The 18,537-nt window shown below is 46.3% G+C and overlaps 5 protein-coding genes across 5 annotated transcripts; 3 read left to right on the forward strand and 2 right to left on the reverse strand.

Annotated features, from left to right (window-relative positions):
* The first annotated feature begins 530 nt into the window (after nucleotides 1-530).
* On the forward strand, nucleotides 531-13,264 carry stum (mechanosensory transduction mediator stumble). Its single transcript, XM_070212133.1, has 11 exons — nucleotides 531-1,026; nucleotides 2,353-3,367; nucleotides 3,848-4,321; nucleotides 4,387-6,977; nucleotides 7,033-7,591; nucleotides 10,463-10,502; nucleotides 11,494-12,017; nucleotides 12,353-12,458; nucleotides 12,517-12,643; nucleotides 12,704-12,898; nucleotides 12,968-13,264. Exons 2-11 carry the CDS (start codon nucleotides 2,550-2,552, stop codon nucleotides 13,078-13,080), a joined length of 5,547 nt encoding a protein of 1,848 aa, XP_070068234.1. The 5' UTR covers nucleotides 531-1,026; nucleotides 2,353-2,549; the 3' UTR covers nucleotides 13,081-13,264.
* A 390-nt stretch (nucleotides 13,265-13,654) lies between these two features.
* Nucleotides 13,655-14,579, forward strand: eIF3k (eukaryotic translation initiation factor 3 subunit k). Its single transcript, XM_017141086.3, has 2 exons — nucleotides 13,655-13,821; nucleotides 13,894-14,579. The coding sequence occupies exons 1-2, from the start codon at nucleotides 13,751-13,753 to the stop codon at nucleotides 14,489-14,491; spliced, it is 669 nt and encodes a 222-aa protein (XP_016996575.1). The 5' UTR covers nucleotides 13,655-13,750; the 3' UTR covers nucleotides 14,492-14,579.
* Nucleotides 14,571-15,954, reverse strand: Tbp (TATA binding protein). Its single transcript, XM_017141085.3, has 2 exons — nucleotides 15,031-15,954; nucleotides 14,571-14,970 (listed from the first exon to the last, which is right to left on the reverse strand). Exons 1-2 carry the CDS (start codon nucleotides 15,805-15,807, stop codon nucleotides 14,692-14,694), a joined length of 1,056 nt encoding a protein of 351 aa, XP_016996574.3. The 5' UTR covers nucleotides 15,808-15,954; the 3' UTR covers nucleotides 14,571-14,691.
* A 450-nt stretch (nucleotides 15,955-16,404) lies between these two features.
* BaraC (Baramicin C) lies at nucleotides 16,405-17,171 on the reverse strand. Its single transcript, XM_070213197.1, is given in 2 exon segments — nucleotides 16,405-16,752; nucleotides 16,812-17,171. Coding segments are annotated over 2 exon segments (339 nt in total). The 5' UTR covers nucleotides 16,855-17,171; the 3' UTR covers nucleotides 16,405-16,456.
* A 132-nt stretch (nucleotides 17,172-17,303) lies between these two features.
* LOC108057012 (protein Scribble homolog let-413) lies at nucleotides 17,304-18,536 on the forward strand. Its single transcript, XM_017141079.3, has 3 exons — nucleotides 17,304-17,576; nucleotides 17,634-18,218; nucleotides 18,276-18,536. Exons 1-3 carry the CDS (start codon nucleotides 17,397-17,399, stop codon nucleotides 18,534-18,536), a joined length of 1,026 nt encoding a protein of 341 aa, XP_016996568.3. The 5' UTR covers nucleotides 17,304-17,396.
* Nucleotide 18,537: the final 1 nt, after the last annotated feature.

Here is an 18,537-nt window from a genome sequence, read left to right on the forward strand (position 1 = left end):
ATCTGAAAATACTTTGTTAAGTGTGCATTCAAGTGAAACGAGCGAAAGTGCGTGATTGTTTCACAAGCGTGCATTTAGTAGATCACTGCCATCGAAATCGAACTGCGGGGCATCCCGGGCAATATGAAAAATGAGTGAGCTGAGCTGAGCTCCTCCATGGGGCAGTATAGTATAGGAATACGAGTGCTTGAACATCGCGTGCCACAGACATACCAACAGGTGTCACAGCCTGCCAGGGGAAATAATCAAAAGTTGTCTAAGAGGCAGAAAACGCTGAAAAAGAAGCACACGCCGAGCAGATGAACAAAACATGCAAACAACTAATGCAGCCGCCTCGCAGAGCGGCGAAAAGCGGAAAATTCGCGTGAAAAAACTCGCGGCGAATTGGCTTCCCCCGGTTGCTTTTCTTTTCGGCTTTTCAGTTCGCCTAAACCCCGTCTCAATATCTCAGCGGGTCTGCGTGTGCAAACTGCTGGGGAATGGAATTGTGTGTGGGGCCATTCATTGTGTGCTGTTTTGGATTTGAAGTGTATAGTAGGCAATATTTCTCCTGAAGGCCTGCCTTTTTGCTCACTTACCGCTGGGCGGCCATCAGTTTAAGTTAGGCAGCGGCCACGTTTCGTCGCGTTTCCATTATTTGTTGCGGCTTTTCAGCAAATACATTCTATTTCGGAAATATTGTGTAAACTTTAAAACCAAATGTAAATTATATAATGGGCTCTGAGAGCTCTGAGAGCTTAGAACAAAAGAAAAGAAAGCCAGTGTGGACGTGGCAGTAATTAAGAGACGTTATTCAAGTGTGACCGAGTCCTAATGAGATGCAGGAAAACTGCGTGTAATGCGACAAACGGTTTAAAAATACAAAACCCAATTCGCGAATGGGCAGCTAAAATCAAGGAGCCGGCCAACTCCGCACACGCGTCATGGCCACAACAAGAAATATAAAAAAAAAACAAAAAAAGCCGGCCAAGTCACTTCCTGTGGCCCAAAGTGTGTCACCGAAATTCGAGCGTCGGGCCATAAAATGTAGGTTAAATATTAGGCAGAGGAAAATCAATGCGAACAAAGGCCATTCATTCACACCTACCTTTCGGCCCAACACCTTATTTCCCGGGCTACGTCATTCTGCAAAAATATCTGCGTACTCAGATGGGAGCCACACAGCTCCAATTAAAACATCGCTTATTTTTAGGTGATAGTCTCAGCCCGCTGGCTTTGGCTTCCACATCTCCCGGGTCGTTCGACTTCAAGTGCAGTCACTAATGCGGCAATTTGCAACATGCAATCCCGGTGCAGCCAAGCCAAAGCCGAAGCCGAAGCAATCGCAATGCAATTCCCTTTCCCCCGGGGGCTGTTGAGACCTCCTCATCAAGTTATGCTCTCGTTAGCGCCCAGCCAAGACAAGCTAAAGGCGTTTGGGAGCTACAGATTGGGAGCCATATAGCAGGTGCATTCCATTCCTTGCCATACCATACCATACCGATTCCAAATCCAATGGTGCGGGGCGGGTTTATCAGCGCCTCACACGCAGCTATTTATAGGAGTGAAATGGCATTAGAAAATAAAGCCGTGCAATAATAATTACTCTACTGTTTTTCGCAATAACCAGTGATGATGGAGGGGGAGCTATCTAGGCAGTTGTACCTAATTACTTGTTTTTAATATTTATCTATTAAAAAAAACTGTAAAAAATGTGGGTTTAATTAGGAAATTATTATATTGGGTAAACAACTTTTATTGCCATTTTCTTATCTTTATGCTAAAAATGGGTTTTAAACTAAGAAAGTTAATTGATAATTTAATAGTTTGAGTCTAGCTTAACATAACATAAATATATATCTGTAGTTCGCTAAACATTTTTATTGAACTATACTTTTTTTAGATATTTTACTTGCCAGTTAAAAAAGATACAGCTTTCAGATAACCAGAAAACTTAATAAGTTCAAAATACCTACAATGTATCAAAGAGATTTGAGAAATATTTTAATAATTAAATTAAATACCTATAAATAATATGGTCAAATGTAATATTATACTCAAGAACATCTTATATCAATGTAACTAGGTAAACAAATCTATGTAGTACCTTTCCCATCACTGCGAATCGCCAATAGAACCGGCAGTCCTTCACTCTCGCTCTCCGGTTTTTGGTCTTGGGTCTCCGGTTTTGGGTCTCTTTTGGGTCGTAGTCGTACTCCGTAATCCTTTGGCGAAGGCGTCGCGTGTACGTCTCTCTGACATTGCAAAAAGCCGGAAGGTCTCGCTGGTCTGTCTGTAAAATCAAAAGATGTGTGCAAACGGTTGGGTGTTGTGAGTGATTTTTAAATACATTCTGTTGCTTCGAATAAACAGCTCCTGGCGTCATTGGTTTTGTGGCACTTAAACTGAGCAGCCGAAGGACGAAAGCGAAGGGGGTATAACTATCCTGCGTGGGAATCCATATACCCTTCCACCATCCACTGAATTTCGCGCTAAAAACCAACAATGGATAGAAAGTCTTCATAGTGAACGCATGAGGGCCGGAGATCGGTTAGCACCCATGTCAAGCCATGCAGCAGACCCTCTCGTACTCATCATCATCGCTATCACCATCCCCCTCCCCGATGCCCAAGCCATCCGCATCAGCAGAAGCGTCACCGCCACCGCCACCGATCCCGAATCCCAGCCTAAATCCCAGTTCGAATCCCAGCCCGCGTCCCAGGTCCACAGGCGGCGATTCCAGATTCCAGCCGTCCGTCATCCCGGTGGACTATAGCTATCGCACCCACACCACCCGCTCCATTCTCTCCGCCCAATCGATGGCTCCGTCCACGTTCGCCTCCAACCAGAGCTTCGTCCGCCAGCCCTCGGAATCGGATGTCCAGCCGTATAGCAGCCTATTTGGGGACCCAGTTCCCCCGCCCCTTCAATCCGATGATTACTTTGGATCGGCGGCCTTTGAAACGTTGCGAACGGCATCTGTGGAACTGCCGAGCTCCGAGGAGGATGCACTGGTGGCCGCCGTGGCGCTGAATACACTGCTACCCGGCGCCAGGGAACGCATCTTTCCGAGTGTTCCCTATGCGAGGACTCCAAGGGGATCCCTCCTGCCGTACCTGCAGCCACCCGACATCCAAATCCTGCCCAACTCGAGCGGTGGTTCCAGTTCGGAGCAACTGGGATCGCCCAACTATCGACTCCTCGCACCCGACGACATCCTCAACAAACCGGACATGTACGATCTGGAGAACGAAGTCGAAGAGTACACCGTGGTGGGTCAGAGGATGTCCTTCGACGGGCAGGAGGAGGGGGAGGAGCCGGCGAGGACTCCCAGCCAAGCGCCTCCGAAGTTGAGTGTGTCCAGCATTACGACGGAGGATCACAGAGGGTGGGTATGGTTTTAAACCAAGAATATCTAAAGATATTTCAAATAAATTTAATATATTTAAAACTCTTTTCTCATTAAACTTCCCATTTAACATTTTATATCTTTTAATTCTTATAATTTAGGATCTTTTAAAAAAATATTTTTCTTTCGATATTTTTAAACGAAAGAGTATTTAAAAGTTACACAAATTAAAATAATTGTATTGTTAATTTAAGAATATATTTTCATTTCTTAAGTTTCACCTAATCCTTTAATATCACCATACTTTTTCCTATTTACATTTTCAGAACTATACAACTAATCTTTTTCACCTTAACATATTACTTTTTAATACTTTTAATAAATACTTTGTTCGATGGTCAAATTAATATGCGTTACCCTTATAATAATTGTAATTTATTGTTTTAAATCGTGATATCACATTGTATCTTGATATTATATACTAATTATTGTATTTATAATCTCAAAAAATCCTTTCAGTTTGCTGAGTGACTCCTATTCTGGCAGGGACTGGTTTCGACCGGCTCCGCAGCACTTTCCCGAGTTCACGCGCATCCCACGACTACGTCCCAGTTCCAAGAATATCATGTCCATGAAACAGGACGAGGGACCGCTCTCCCCGCTGGCCACCATGATCCAGGAGATGAACAGCTCGAGCAGCGGAGGCGAGGAGCGGGTGGCGCCCAGTGAAAAGCTGTCAGTCACCAGGGACGTTGTACTCTCACCGCAGCAATTTTTGGAGGAGCAGATGGGTCTGGAAATGGGTAGCCAGAGGCATTCTCTTGAGGACTATGGAATGCCATCGCCCCCGGCTGCCCCGCCCCCTTTCCACAGATCAAGGACACAACTAATGGATCAGGAAGACAACCAGAGCGTGGAGCCTGCTCCAAGCTTAAAGCGGGAAATGTCACCCATCATCATCAGGGATTCCATTCCCATGGGAGGAGATTACAGGTTCGACATTTATAATTCAATCTAGGCTACAGTAATATCCTTATATCTCATATCTCATCCTTTAGAGTGGACCAGCCGCGTCCGCACAAGAAGACTGCTTTCACCATTCTTTCCACGGCCCAGGCGGTTCCGACTGCGCCAAGGATTCCCAAGAATTCCATAACCAGCCGAAGACACGCCTCCATTCAGTCGACATCGACGACTACCTCATCGCCGGCCGGCAGACCGCAGATCAGTCCACGCCGGAGATCCATCTATGGCTCCGATCCCCGACTGCCCGAGTTGAACTCCTCCATTACCAGTAATCACCACCTCCTCCAGCAGATGACCACGGATGACTCGCCACGTCCCTCGGTGCAGTTCAATATGAGTGGACGGCACAGCCGGAGCAAGCTGGCCATTCCGCAGAAGGGCATCCTCCAGCAACGGGACTCGCTGACCTCCTCCATCGACACCTTTACGCCGAGAGCTCAGGTCAGGAGAGGATCCATGGGCAGGAGTCCCACCCACAGTCTGCTCCTCCCCTATGGCCAGAAGATCAGGAGCATGGAGACGCTGCCGTTGATCACGGATCCGCATCGCAGCTCCATTCCCCGCCTGCACTACGGCTCCACCATGGATCTGGGCACCCCGGAGCCGGCTGTCTTCCCACCCGGAGCACTGCCGCGTCCCCTTAAGCCAAATCTGAATCCCACGCGAAGGCAGCGCGGCCTGCTGAAGATCATCAACAAAGAGGAGTCCCTCAACCCGCCGCGTTCCAACTGGTGCAGTTTGGATGACCTCAGCAGACCCTCCTTCGATGCGGGCACTCCCAAAGCCCAAACACCCCAGGCCATTAGACGTCGCTCCAGCTCCACTTCGCCGGAACGTCGGAGCTCCACGCAAACGGCCTCGGATCGGAGGAGCTCGAATATGAGTAGCGTCACTGCCACCACCTCGGATTTCAGTTTCCGCCGTCCCACGCTCTCCACACTGCCAGCGTCTCAAACGCTCTCCAGGATGCGTCGCAAATCGGTTCAGGCACCGAGTCCCAATAGGTTACCCAACCGGATTCCCAGCTTCGGTCAGCGAAGGCAGTCCATCTATCAGAGGGATCGGGATAGGATTGCCAAGCCCAGTACATTGTCACCCATAATTGGAACTCCCAACAAGGATAGTAGCTCTGCGCACAGTCCCACCCATAGAAGCTCACTGATGGGAGATCCCGCAGAGACTCCATCGGAGGTTTCTACAAGGAGGGATTCAATATCCCGCATCCCGATAAGAAAAAGCCCCGAATCTCGCTCCAGTTCGCCACTGAAAGATTTCGGAATCACTGCCTCTGGAAGAAGTTCAAGGAATAGCATTAGTAGGTCTCCTTCGAGAGGTATGAATCGGTCGCCTTCGAGATCCCTGCATCCCAGCAGAGCGCCCTCGAGGGAGAGTGGAAGACCCGGTGGAGATTCGCGATCAGCTTCCAGGGGACCACCTTCCAGGCCAGGCTCGCGATTGGAACAGGTCAGTTCCCGCTTGGAAAGGTCAAGTTCCCGCTTGGAAAGATCCAGTTCCCGCTTGGAAAGATCCAGTTCCCGCCAGGAAAGGTCCAATTCCCGTTTGGATATGAGCAATTCCAGGGGTAATTCCCGTGGAAACTCACGAGCTAACTCCCGACTGAGCATCAACTCCTCACTGAGATCCTCTAGCATTTCACCCGCCACCATGGCAAGGAACAGGAGCATGCGAGCCACCACGCCCAGTCGCCGGAAATCCATCTCCTTGAGTCCAGCGAATGCAATGATGATGGGTCGTCGGAAATCCATTAGTCCCGAGGCTTTCACTCAAAACAGAAGAGTTTCCAGTCGGGGAAAGCAGGAAGTTCCAGAGATTCTATCTCGTAGAAACTCCCGTTCCCGTATTCCCACCAGATCGACCAGCAAAGTCGCCTCCAAATCCCCGCCGTCTTCCTCCAAGAAGAGATCGAAATCGCCGGAGAAAGTGAAAACCATGGGAGTGACGTCTAGTAAAAGTAAAGCTGCTAAGGTGACAACCACCAAGGGAAGCCCCAAAGCGAAACCCAAGATCCCTGCAAGTGCCAAACCAAAGACCAAGACGGAGTCCTCCATGAAACCACCAGCTAAGAGTGCTAAGAAAACTCCTACAGGACCTAAACCAACCACTGAAGGAAAGAAGCCAACTGGCAAGGCGATTCCACCGAAGGATTCAAAGAAGGAGAAGGGAAAGGAGAAGGTCAAGGAGGCGGTAAAGAGCAATGGGACCAAGGAGCCAGTGCCTCCAGTGCGAACCAAAAACCAGGTTACTAAGAGCAAACCCACTGGAGAAACTACAAAGGAGAACAAGAAACCACAAGCCACCACAAAAGCCCTTGGAATAGCGCTGGAAAAAGGAGCTAATGGTTCCGAATCCGCTGGTGGGATACTGGCTGCCCAGGTGGGAAACGCAGTGCTCCAGGCGGTTGAAGCAGTTCCCGCGGTCACCAGCGAGGTAAATGTGCCTTCAACCCCAGGTGGCAAAGGATCTGGAGGAGCCAACATGTCCAAGTTGGTGCGCATGAGCTCCAGGATGAGCCTGCTGAGCAACAAGAGTAGCAAAAACCGTTCGGATTCACCACAAAACCGAAAGGTGGCCACCGTGCAGGAACTGGCCAATGAAACTGAAGGTGGGTCTTTCATACTCCCTACAAGAAACATCTAAATACCTATTACTTCTTTTAGAAAAAGTTGCTACCAGTTCACAGCAACCCATGTCCAATGATGCCGCTGCCATTCTGGAAAAGTCGCAGAAAACCCTGGAGAATATTCAGAAAACCGTCACCGAGGCCACCGACGAGATCCACAAGACCATTACCGAAAATCTCACCGATCTGAAGAGTCTGGAGAATGACCTTGCCGCCGATCCTTCGCCCACTCCCGGTTCTGGAACCATTTTGGCCAGACCCGGTGAATCCGCCTCGCGAACTGGCACCGCCGATGGAAGCATTGCTCCTCAGAGTTCAGGGGAGCTGCCCAAATCCCCGTTTCCACCCACGCAACCCATCGAAGCCTCCGTCTCCGTTTTGCATCCCAATGAAAGCTCCGCCGATCGAATAGCCAGTGTGCCGGAGGTGGAGTGCGAGAGTTCCGATCTTCCAACGGTGCTAGATGCATCCGAATCTGATCTGGGTGCCAATGTAATGCCCACTCCTGAGAGTGGAGCGGATTTTAAGGTGGACGCAAAGCGGAGATCACCAGACGGACAGGGAGGATCCACGGCAGGAAGCGGTGGTCTTGCAAAGTGAGTAAACAAAGGGTGGGAACACGATAGGCATAGATTTAAGAAGAGAGAGAAGGGAAGATTTACTAAGAGTTAAGGGGTTTCTTAGGCACCCTGATAGTTACGAATTGTCAAGTGGGTCACAGTATTCTAACCAACTAAACCCTAAAGCCCTCTAAGTCCTCTTATGAGGTTTTTATACCCGTTACTCGTAGAGTAAAAGGGTATATTAGATTCGTGCAAAAGTATGTAACAGGTAGAAGGAAGCGTTTCCGACCCTATAAACTATATATATTCTTGATCAGGATCACTAGCCGAGTCGATCTAGCCATGTCCGTCTGTCCGTCTGTCTGTCCGTCTGTCTGTCTGTCTGTCTGTCTGTCTGTCTGTCTGTCTGTCTGTATGAACGCTGAGATCTCGGAAACTACAAAAGCTAGAAGATTGACATTTTGCATGCAGATTCTAGGAGTACCTACGCAGCGCAAGTTTGTTTCAAAAGGGTGCCACGCCCCCTCTAACGCCCACAATCGCTTATATCCGATTTTAAAAATTTCAATATTTTGGAAAAGTAAAAATGCATTTTTGTTGTGTTTAAAAATACCTATCGAAATGTAGAAGAAATTTTTTAAATCGGACCATTCGTTAAAAAGTTACGGCGGATCAAAGCTTTTATCTCCATCTCCTTCGCATTCCCTTTAGCTGAGTAACGGGTATCTGATAGTCGGGGCACCCGACTATAGCGTTCTCTCTTGTTTTTTATTTTGTTTTGTCAAATTAAAAATAGTATACAATACTAAATTTAGTAGAAAAATGGCACTGGAAACTGAAGTCCTTCGGCCGGGCTCTTATGAGGTTATATATTTATTTCACTGAAAAGTGAATGGAAAAGTTTTTTTTTTTTTTTGTAACTCATATAATTTTACATTGATAAGCCAAATTAATGGCTATAAAACGTATAGTATAAATAGAAACAAACAACAATACAAAACGCATTACTGTTTCAGGACACGTGAGACATGACATGAATGGAAAAGTTACATTTAAAAAGTATGCAACAAAGTTTTTGATTGAAGTAATCTTTCAATCTTTTTTGGTTAAAAAATGGGGTATTCAAAAAGTGTTTAATAAAAAAAAAGATCGGAGAAAATTCTCAAAACCAATTTATGGGTCTACATCTTTTACGATCGTTACATAATAATAAGACTTCTAGAAAGTGTAATTAAAATTGTTCCTAGCAATACTACATCTTTTATTTAATTTTAAACATCTCTTAGAATATAATATTTAAGGACTGCAGATTTTCCTAAGGTAACTTATAAGGTTACGTCCCAATCCCCCTTTAATGACCTTTCAAAACCCCTTTTATTTGTTACTACACATACTTAATATACTTTTACTAAACACCTTGAGAATGGTTATTGTCCTGTTGTTGTCGCCAAAGAACCCACCGACAAAGCATTACTAAATTCCCAATGTTCGCTATGACCATTATGAATATTCATCAGTCAAGTCGCCACACAATCTGTCCGTTTCTACTCAGCCATGATTTGAATGTTTCGGCGGGAAGGCTGACCAGAATGACTACTGCTACTACTAACATTTTGCCTCGACCCTAGGATCCCCACATAAAGCACCAGCCAAGGCTTACAGCGCCTGGCCAGCCAATTTACATACAGGAAACCCCCAGAGGGGATGGGGTTGGTAGTTAGTTGGCCAACAACTATGATACATAAAACTTTACAGTGCCGTGTGGGCAGGAGTTCCGTGCCCTAGACGCTGCTGGCACAGGTCCGTCAAGCCACTCATAAGTGCGTCAATAAATTTCGAAGAGGAAAAGGTGGGAATGGGTTGGCCAAGACCCTAGACCCTCTAGCACTCACCCAAAAGAACCGCCTTTGAGGAAATCCGTTCGTCGGCAGGTCGCGAAGTCCCAATCGCCGTCGCAGTCGGCGAAGGTAACGATGTCCTTCAGTGCATTGTTTTCCAGCCAACCATGCGAGAAACCCGCAAGAAACCGTGTGACCGACCAGCGTTACAGTGGGTATTCCCCCATTTGGAAAATTAATTTCCCCTTGGAACTTAAGTCCACTTTCGGCCAGAGCCCACTGTACAGTATAGCGTGCGCGGAAAACACGGGGAAAGTATTTTCGCAACACGGCTTAAGTTTCTTGCCGCAATAACAAATCAGTTCGGGCCGGACAATCGCGCCAACCGCAGCACTAACTCGCTGGGAAATTCTTTCGGAGCTCGGAACTCGGAAAACTCACCAGTCGATGATTTCCCAGCAATTAATACGAAATAACCATCCAAGATAATTCGGCAAAATTCGAAATGCTGAACGGAACGCCCAATAACGCGGTCATTTACACGGTGGATCTGGCCCAGGATTCGTTCATCGATGGCGACAAGTACTTCTTTAGGTAATTAGGCACGAGATCCAATTATAGGCTATCGCTGGAAGTCATCTGATGACCTTCGGCAGGCATTTAAGGCCCCAAGAAAGTGCGGAAAACTTACTCCATTCATTTCGACTGTCTCGCAGTATTGTTTGAATTTCGAACAGGAGCGGGTCAAATAAATTCCGACCTCCAAATTGCGTTTGGTCGTTGGCTGGTGCACAACGAAATTACAGGCGTGCTGTGGTTCAGGAATAAATATATATATAGTATATACACTTTCACTTAGCAAAGCCACGGGCATGGACCCATAAAGAAATTGTGTAAGCGTCCGAATAGCAAAACTCTCGTGACATATTTTACTGGTATTGTGAGTGACCCATTCAAAATCGACCCAAAAACGAAACTTCATTATGCCAAGATTAAAGTTCAAAAGCCAAAGACTTAGCATTACACGCCACCAACTAACTGCAACTGCATTATTCATAACTTTAAGATACTCGATAAAGAACTGGATCCATAGGCCCACGCTAATGGTAATTCACTTCCGAATGTGATTATATTTCACGCCAGCAAAGTGCGGAAGTGATTCAGGACTATCCCACAAACTTGAACTTTCCAATCATACAGCACTTCCGCCGCCTGGCACTTGGCCAATCCCTGAAGCCATAAAAGCCTATATCCGGTCGGCTGATAGTCAAGGACACTGGGGTGAGCCGACCACGGCTAGACGTTACTTTACACCATGTCATAATCGGTTTGGTGGCTACTTTTTCCCATATAAAAAAAGTTAAAAAGTCTTAAATAATATTCAGTTTGAAAGATTAAAATTATTTATGAAGGTGTCTAAAAGTAGGCAACACTTTATTTTACATCAAAAAGTTCAATAAATTGTGAAATATTATTATTTTTGCAAGTGTTATAGAACCTTGGTGGTTTTTGTGATATTCTTAACCCCTCTTAAAAAACTGTAATCCCTTACAGTTTAAAATCTGCCAATCTATCATGATTAAAACTTCGAGCTTTCGTTGTTAATTGAGGGTTGTTCTAAGAAAATAAATGTATATTTTTTTATTATATTATTTTTATATTAAAACAAGAAAGGAAGCTACCTTCGGCCAGCCGAAGCTTATATACCCTTGTAGATAAAAGAATACTCACTCGGTGCAGTTCCAGGGATTCCAGATTCAGCGTTTGGATTTATTTCAATTTTGATTTAAGTAGTCAGAATCAAACGCCTACTTCCTACAAAGTTACAATGAATTTTCTTATATTTGTTTGGGAGCCTTAAGATATAGTGGTCCGATCCGGCTGGCTCCGACATATGTACTACCTGCAATAGAAAGAAGCTTTCGGGTAAGTTTCATCGCGATAGCTTTAAAACTGAGAGACTAGTTCGCATAGAAACGGACAGACGGACAGACGGACAGACGGACAGACGGACATGGCTAGATAGACTCGGATATTGGTGCTGATCAAGAATATATATACTTTATGTGGTCGGAAACGTCTCCTTCACTGCGTGAGAGGAACCAGTCCGCCGAGGATCAGCCCGTCCTGTGGAGCGGCAACAGTAGTGCCACCACGGCCACCAATGTCCAAGTGATCGATGAGACCAAGCCGAAGCGCAAAAAGGCCACCGATTGGCTGAAGTCCAGCTGCTGCCGGAGCTGTCGCAAGAAACCCGCCTCCTCCGAGGGCGAGGACGACCCTGTCCAGGAGGAAGTGGCCAAGAGGACCAAGCAGGAGGCCAACATGAGCACGGGACCAAAGGCACGCGGTAAATGTGGCCTCTGCCTGAGCAAGGTGTTCTGCTGTCGGTCGGTCAACAAGGTGGATCCCACCACGGGCGATGAGACGGAGCTGAAGAAGTGCTGCTTCTGCATACCCTGTCGTCGGGGCAATCGACCCAACAAGAAGGGCAGCACCGTGTCCTGGCGGGATCAGGACCCCGAGCTGGGAATAAAGCCCACCGAGTCCTCGGTGGTGGAAGGCGCCTCGGAGGCGGCAATGTCAGCGACCACGGATGCTGCTAATAACCAAGTTAAAGAGTGAGTATTTTGGGAAAGAATATTTTATAAGTAAAATCAAACCTACACAAATAAAAGCATGTTCCCGTAAAATCGATATGGTCAGGTAGATTTTAGGTCATGCAAAATCCATATCATTTTTACATGAAATACTCTTTTCGACCAGGTCAAATTTACCTGGCCATAAATAATTTAAAATCGATCTACGTTTCATATCGATTTTTTCATGTTTGTTAAACAGAATATCCAACTAAATTAATAATGCTTATTTTCACCCTATTTTAAAAATTATTATCAAATAAATTATTACTTGTTAACTTTATTAAAAATTTTTAAAATATTCCCTATGATTTCAGGGGATGCTGCAAGCGTTTCTGGCTGATGTTGCTGTGCTGTCGCAAAAAGAAGCGTCGTGAGTCCAATGCTCGAAGAATGAGTATCAAGGCGCCGCCACCCAGTGAGGCAAGTATTCCCCTAAAAAAGATTATACAGTATCTAAAAACAATTTCTCTACCATCAGGACACCCGTAAAAAACTGCACGTGGACCTGGTGGAGTATGCATCGAAAATAAAGGGGGCTATTCCAGTGTTGCCCCTTTATTTGGCCTGGTTCTGCGCCTTCTGCAATGTGATTTTTCCAGGTTTAGGTGGGTTGTCAGAATGGAATTTTCTAAGCGATACTAAGTTAAAGATTTCCCTTTATTAAGGAACCCTACTCTCTGGACTGTTTTGCCTGTGCGTGGGCATTCCGCGCTTCTCACAATTCGACAGTGCGCGTGCCAGGATTGGATCCTTCATCATAAACATCATTGTGGCGGTTTCGCAGTTCCTCACCGTGCTCTTCTGCTTTGTGGGATGGGGCTGGTCCATCTGGTGGGGAACCATAATGTTAAAATGTGCAAGTAAGTGAAAACAGCATCATATTAAAAACAGTGACACTCATAATCATAATCATGAAATACCCCTTTCAGAGAAACTGAGCAAGATCAAAAAGGTGGAGCGTTTGGAGATGGAGGAGGAGCAGCGCCAGGAGCACCTGGCGGAGGCGGTCAAGAACGGAGAAACCGAGGCGGCCAAGACATAGTCCTCCGTTCCCGGATATAACTAAGTTGCTTTTTATACCATTGTGTACATACTTTTGTACAAAACATGTAGATTCCACAAAAACATGCACTTCCACATGAACGAACTTCCAGATTAAGCAAAATGGAACAGAACTTCCTTTAACCATGAAGTACATTAATGTAAATGTATTAAAATCATTAAACTTCCACTAAAATATTTAGGTGTTTTTATATTGCCCACTAAATACTCGTAAAATGGCCAAAATAACTAAGTTTCAGATTTGAATGCTAATTGATTGCGAATTAATTACTAGTTCAAATACTTTTTGGGGCGGGAAATAGATTTTTGACCAAATCACCCAGATCTTGCGGGTTTTAAAGAGTAATTTTAACCAATTAAGACCAACTGCTAAAATATTGAGTTTTAGAGCAGGCAACAATCTAAACTAACAATTCTAATAATATTCTGGTTTAACGATTTTTTTTTAATTTACATCAGTTCTAAAAAAGTTTTAAGGAATCCCCCCATTAATTCCCATTTGGTGTGACCGTAACCCATTTGTTTTCATCGGCATGTGTACTTTTCGCCGTGCGGTCACTTTAATTCGTTCTTTATAAAAAAAACACGGCGGTGTTCATTAAAAAAACGCGACGTCAACTTGCGATTTTCCCACAATTTGGCCGTAGAAAATGTCGCACCTCGTGAAAATGGAAAACGGACAGAGCCAGACCATCCAGGAGATGCTGGGCTGCATCGAGCGGTGAGTCTGGGCACGATTTCCAATATAAAGGAGGGTATACAAACATAACCTCGCTTTTTCCTGTGCTCATAGATACAATCCCGATCATCTGAAGACTCTGGAGGCCTATGTGCAGGATCAGGCGAAGAACAACACCTACGATCTGGAGGCCAATCTGGCCGTGCTTAAGCTGTACCAGTTCAACCCGCACATGCTGAACTTCGACATCACCTACACCATCCTGCTGAAGTCGCTGACCAGCCTGCCGCACACGGATTTCGTGATGGCCAAGTGCCTCCTGCTGCCCCAGCAGATGAAGGATGAGAATGTGCAGACCATAATCAATCTGGCCGACACCCTGGAGCGCGCCGACTTCACCCTCTTCTGGCAGCGGGCCGAGGTCAATCGCAGCATGTTCCGTCACATCTCCGGCTTCCACGATTCCATTCGCAAGTTCGTCTCGCATGTGGTGAGCACCACCTTCCAGACGATCCGCAAGGATCTGCTCAAGGAGCTGCTCGGCGGCATCGAGGACTCAACGCTGGAGAGCTGGATCAAGCGCAACGGCTGGAAGCACCAGGGCCAGGGACTCGTCGTCGTGGCCACGCAGGACGACAAGATCAAGACGAAGAACATTACGGAGAAGATCGAATTCGACAACGTTGGCGCCCTGATGGCCCAGTGCCTGTAGATGATTCTTAGTCCATGTCCAAATTCAAATTTCTACGAATAGTAATTAACGGAAACAAAATAATAAAAGCCTGTGCCCGTACAGCTAACTTATTTTGTTGTTTATTCTCTCGATCGGAGCTGCTGCTCCCCTTTCAGACTTCCGGAACTACCGCCGACCTTAAAACGTACACGTACAGAACTAATAAAGCGCTATCCTATTTATGACTGCTTCTTGAACTTTTTCAATATGGGAAATATCTTGTCGAAGGCATCGTAGATCTCCTGCCGCACCTTGGCGCCGGTGAGCACCACCTTTCCGGACACGAAGATGAGCAGCACGATGCGGGGTCGCACCATGCGGTAGATGAGGCCGGGAAACAGCTCCGGTTCGTAGCTGCTGAAGTTGCAATGGGTGAGCACCAGGCCTTCCAAGCGGATGGGGAACTTGACATCGCAGGAACCGACCATGTTTTGGATCTTGAAGTCAAGGAACTTGGCCTGTAAAGGTAAAAGGGTTAGCTTTACTGAAGAGTTTTTAATCGTATCACTTAGACTTACTGGAAACCCGAGCTTCTGTATGATGCGCGCATACTTCCTGGCCGCCAGTCTGGAGTCGTCCTCGCTCTTGGCCCCCGTGCACACCATCTTGCCGGAGCTGAAGATCAGGGCAGTGGTCCGCGGCTCTCGAATTCGCATAATGACGGCCGCAAAGCGTTTCGGGTTGTACTCGGCATTCCTCGCGTGCAGCGCAATCTTCTTGAGGTCCAGTTTGCAGCACAGATTCACCGTGGACACAATGTTCTGCAGTTGCGGCACTATTCCCGGGTCTGCTGATCCCGGCGTGGCCGGAGTCATCGGTGTGGAGGGGCCCATTGTCTGGTGAATGTTGCTGAGAGCATCGCCGCCGCTGCCGCCTCCGCCGCCGCCACCCGATCCGCCCACACTGCGCTCGCTCATGGGCATCATGTGGGCCATCATGCTCTGCGGCGTCTGCGGCTGCATCATGGACTGCGGTGTGGTTCCTCCGCCGCCGGGCTGCTGCTGCTGATAGGATGCCGATGGCTGGTAGCTCTGCATCTGCTTGTGGGCCAGCGGAATGGAGGGTTCGTGGCCAAAGAGACCGGATCCGCCGGCATCCGACTGCTGCTGCTGCTGTTGTTGCTGCTGCTGCTGCTGCACGGAGCCGGAACCGGGGGCCGGCATCACGGGATCAGGTTGTGGAACCGCCGGCGGATGGTAGACTGGATTGGCCACTATCTGCTGGTCCGCTTCCATCTGGTGGAGCGGCGTTCCGATGCTCGGAATCGAGAAGTTCGGGCTGAGCATTTGGTCCATCTTGCAGATGGCTTAGTCTCGTCTCGTCTCGGCGGGATTAGGGTTAACTCAAGGCGATTCTATTTTAATTTGCGGAGCGGGAAAATAAAATAATAATAATATGCCTTCGTCGTTGTACCTGTGGCTCCTTCCGTGTGAATGGCAAACGCAGGGCTGCATTTTGGCGGCCCCATCGCTTACGTTGTGCATTACGTTTGCTTACGTTTTCTACCATTTTAAAGTGCATTTTTTTAGGAAGTTGCGTAAATAATTTTAATTTGTCTATTTAAAAAAAAAGTAATTAAAAAAAAAACCTTTTAAATAATAAATTGTAATATCCCTCAATATTATTTAAAACATATTTATTAGTTTTATTTTATTTGTGTTGCAATTTGCCTCCTTACGTTGTTTACCTATCGATATTTGAAATGGCGCACTTTTTGAATGTGTTAAAGAAAAAATAAATATCTTATGGTATTTGCAATTTAATGCCTTTATTGTTTATAATAAATAGTGAGAAAATTATTTGATAAGTGTAATTAGTAATTACTAATTAAATGCTGACTACATTGAAAATCGTTAGTTAATTTTTATGTAAACAGATGTGAAAATGGATTTTCTGTGGACGGACACAATCACAAATTGAGACATTTGAATTGTAAACACACAATTAAATGGTAATTAAACTCAATAACAAAATTAAGACACCGCCCGCGCTGAAAGCCAAAGGTGAAGAAGCCAAGTTCGTGGCATTTGTCGATTTAGGATGAGTAAAAGTGTAGGTATTGCCTTGCTCATCGGTGACATTATATTGGTGGCCACCGGAGGGTGAATTTTGGAAGGTACCTTCCACGCCAGGAACTGTGTAGTGTCCTTAGTTCTGGCCCCGTATATAGATCTCATTTCCAGGTGTTCCGAATTGATGGGGGCCATTTCTACCATCATAATTCTGCTGCGCATTTGTTGCTAAACGAGAAGAGAGTTCAATGGGTTTTACGCTTCTCAGGTTCCCACACTCAACTTACCGGCAAACAACAGAAAAGTAAGCAAAACAAATGCTGTTCTCATGATGCAGTTTCCAGTCACTGAGCTCGAATTCAACTGAGAGCAGTCCGGTAATTCGAAATCTATTTATGCGAGCCCCCAGAAAGCCGAGCTTTTGCCAATTAGCAGTCGAGAAATGGGTGACATCACAGCTTAGAATGCGAAAATGTTCGATCTTCCATGTCTGATCTCTACCATGTATTCAAAATAGAATCACCCTATGGTCAAAATATATATTATTTGGCACATGCTTTCTACCCAGCTAATGACATTTTTAAAATTAGTTCACTAGCTTGGGAAGAGAAGGCAAACAAAGAGTGCATAAATATATAGAGAGACATTTAAGCATATATAGACTTTGAGAATTGTTATATAATGTGCACTCAAAACAAACGAAGAAATGCGCCAGAGAGAGCAACATTTCGAAACTACAAGTATCGAGTCCTGAAAATTAGGCAACTGAACACAAAAACATAGTAGGTTTTCAGATGAGTGTTGAACAATTTGGAAACGAACGCTGCTAAATTCAAGTATTACAGAGAAAAAACAAAAAAAATATAAAAGAAATGGAGAAGATCTGCCAGTTTTTCCGCAACAACTATGTGCTGGCCAATTGCGAGGATGCGATCTACAAGAAGGCTTTCTCCCTTAATCTGTCGCACTACCAAATGTCCGAGGTTCCGGACATTATAGAGAAGTGCGAGACGCTGATGAAGCTATTCCTCAACCAGAACAAGTTGACAAAGGTGGGAGGAGAAACCCTCTATATAAATACTTAATAAATAATAAACTATAACTAACAGATACCCTCCTCCATTGGCAACTTGCTGCGACTGCAAGTCCTCACTTTGGACTATAATAAACTGGATGAATTCCCGCTCTGCATCTGCCGTTTGGTGCGCCTGAAGTTTCTCAACATCAGCTGCAATAGCATAAGTTCTTTGCCCCCGGAATTCGGCTATTTGACCCTCCTGGAGACTTTCTGGTGCAATAACACTGGACTTTTGGAGCTACCCACCGAAATTCGCAACTGCGAGCACCTCGAAACGCTTGGAGTGCGAGGTAATCCCTTGAAGAAGCTGCCAGATGCCATCGGTGCTCTGTCCGCACTTCGTTGGTTGACTGCCGAGGGCTGCGAACTCACGGAGGTTCCTTTAACCCTGGCACTGCTGGGTAATTTGGCGCATCTGAATCTCAAGGGGAATCGACTGAGGCGACTGCCCAGAATGCTGATGGCCATGCAGAAGCTGCGGTTCGTTTTCCTCAACGAGAACCGCATCGATGAGCTGCCCACGAGAACTCAGCTGGAGGAGCTGCGCACGCTGCACATGCTCAACTTGTCCAAGAATCCCATCAGTCTTCACCGCGAACTGCAGCTAATGGCTTTGGTGAGATTCTAGCTTTGTGATAAGCCTTCTCTAGTTGAGTTTGATTTATATTTCCAGCGCCAGACGAACCTTTATGTGGAATTGCCGGCGGATCCCGCGGCAGCCTGTGAAGGCCTTACCAGTCGAGCGAGCATCAACACCCAGGAACAGCAGGAGGATCAGGCGAGAGGCGCTGGCCAGGATGTAGACTCCTCCGACTGGGCAAATAGCGTTCGCACCAGCGAACTGGACACCACGGACGAAAGTACGCTGGAGAACAACATCGAGGATCTGAGTGTCATGCTGCCGGAAATGTCGCGCTTTGTCACCACCTTTTAAA

Source organism: Drosophila takahashii, chromosome 2R (genome assembly GCF_030179915.1).
Source record: "Drosophila takahashii strain IR98-3 E-12201 chromosome 2R, DtakHiC1v2, whole genome shotgun sequence".
Classification (NCBI taxonomy): domain Eukaryota; kingdom Metazoa; phylum Arthropoda; class Insecta; order Diptera; family Drosophilidae; genus Drosophila; species Drosophila takahashii.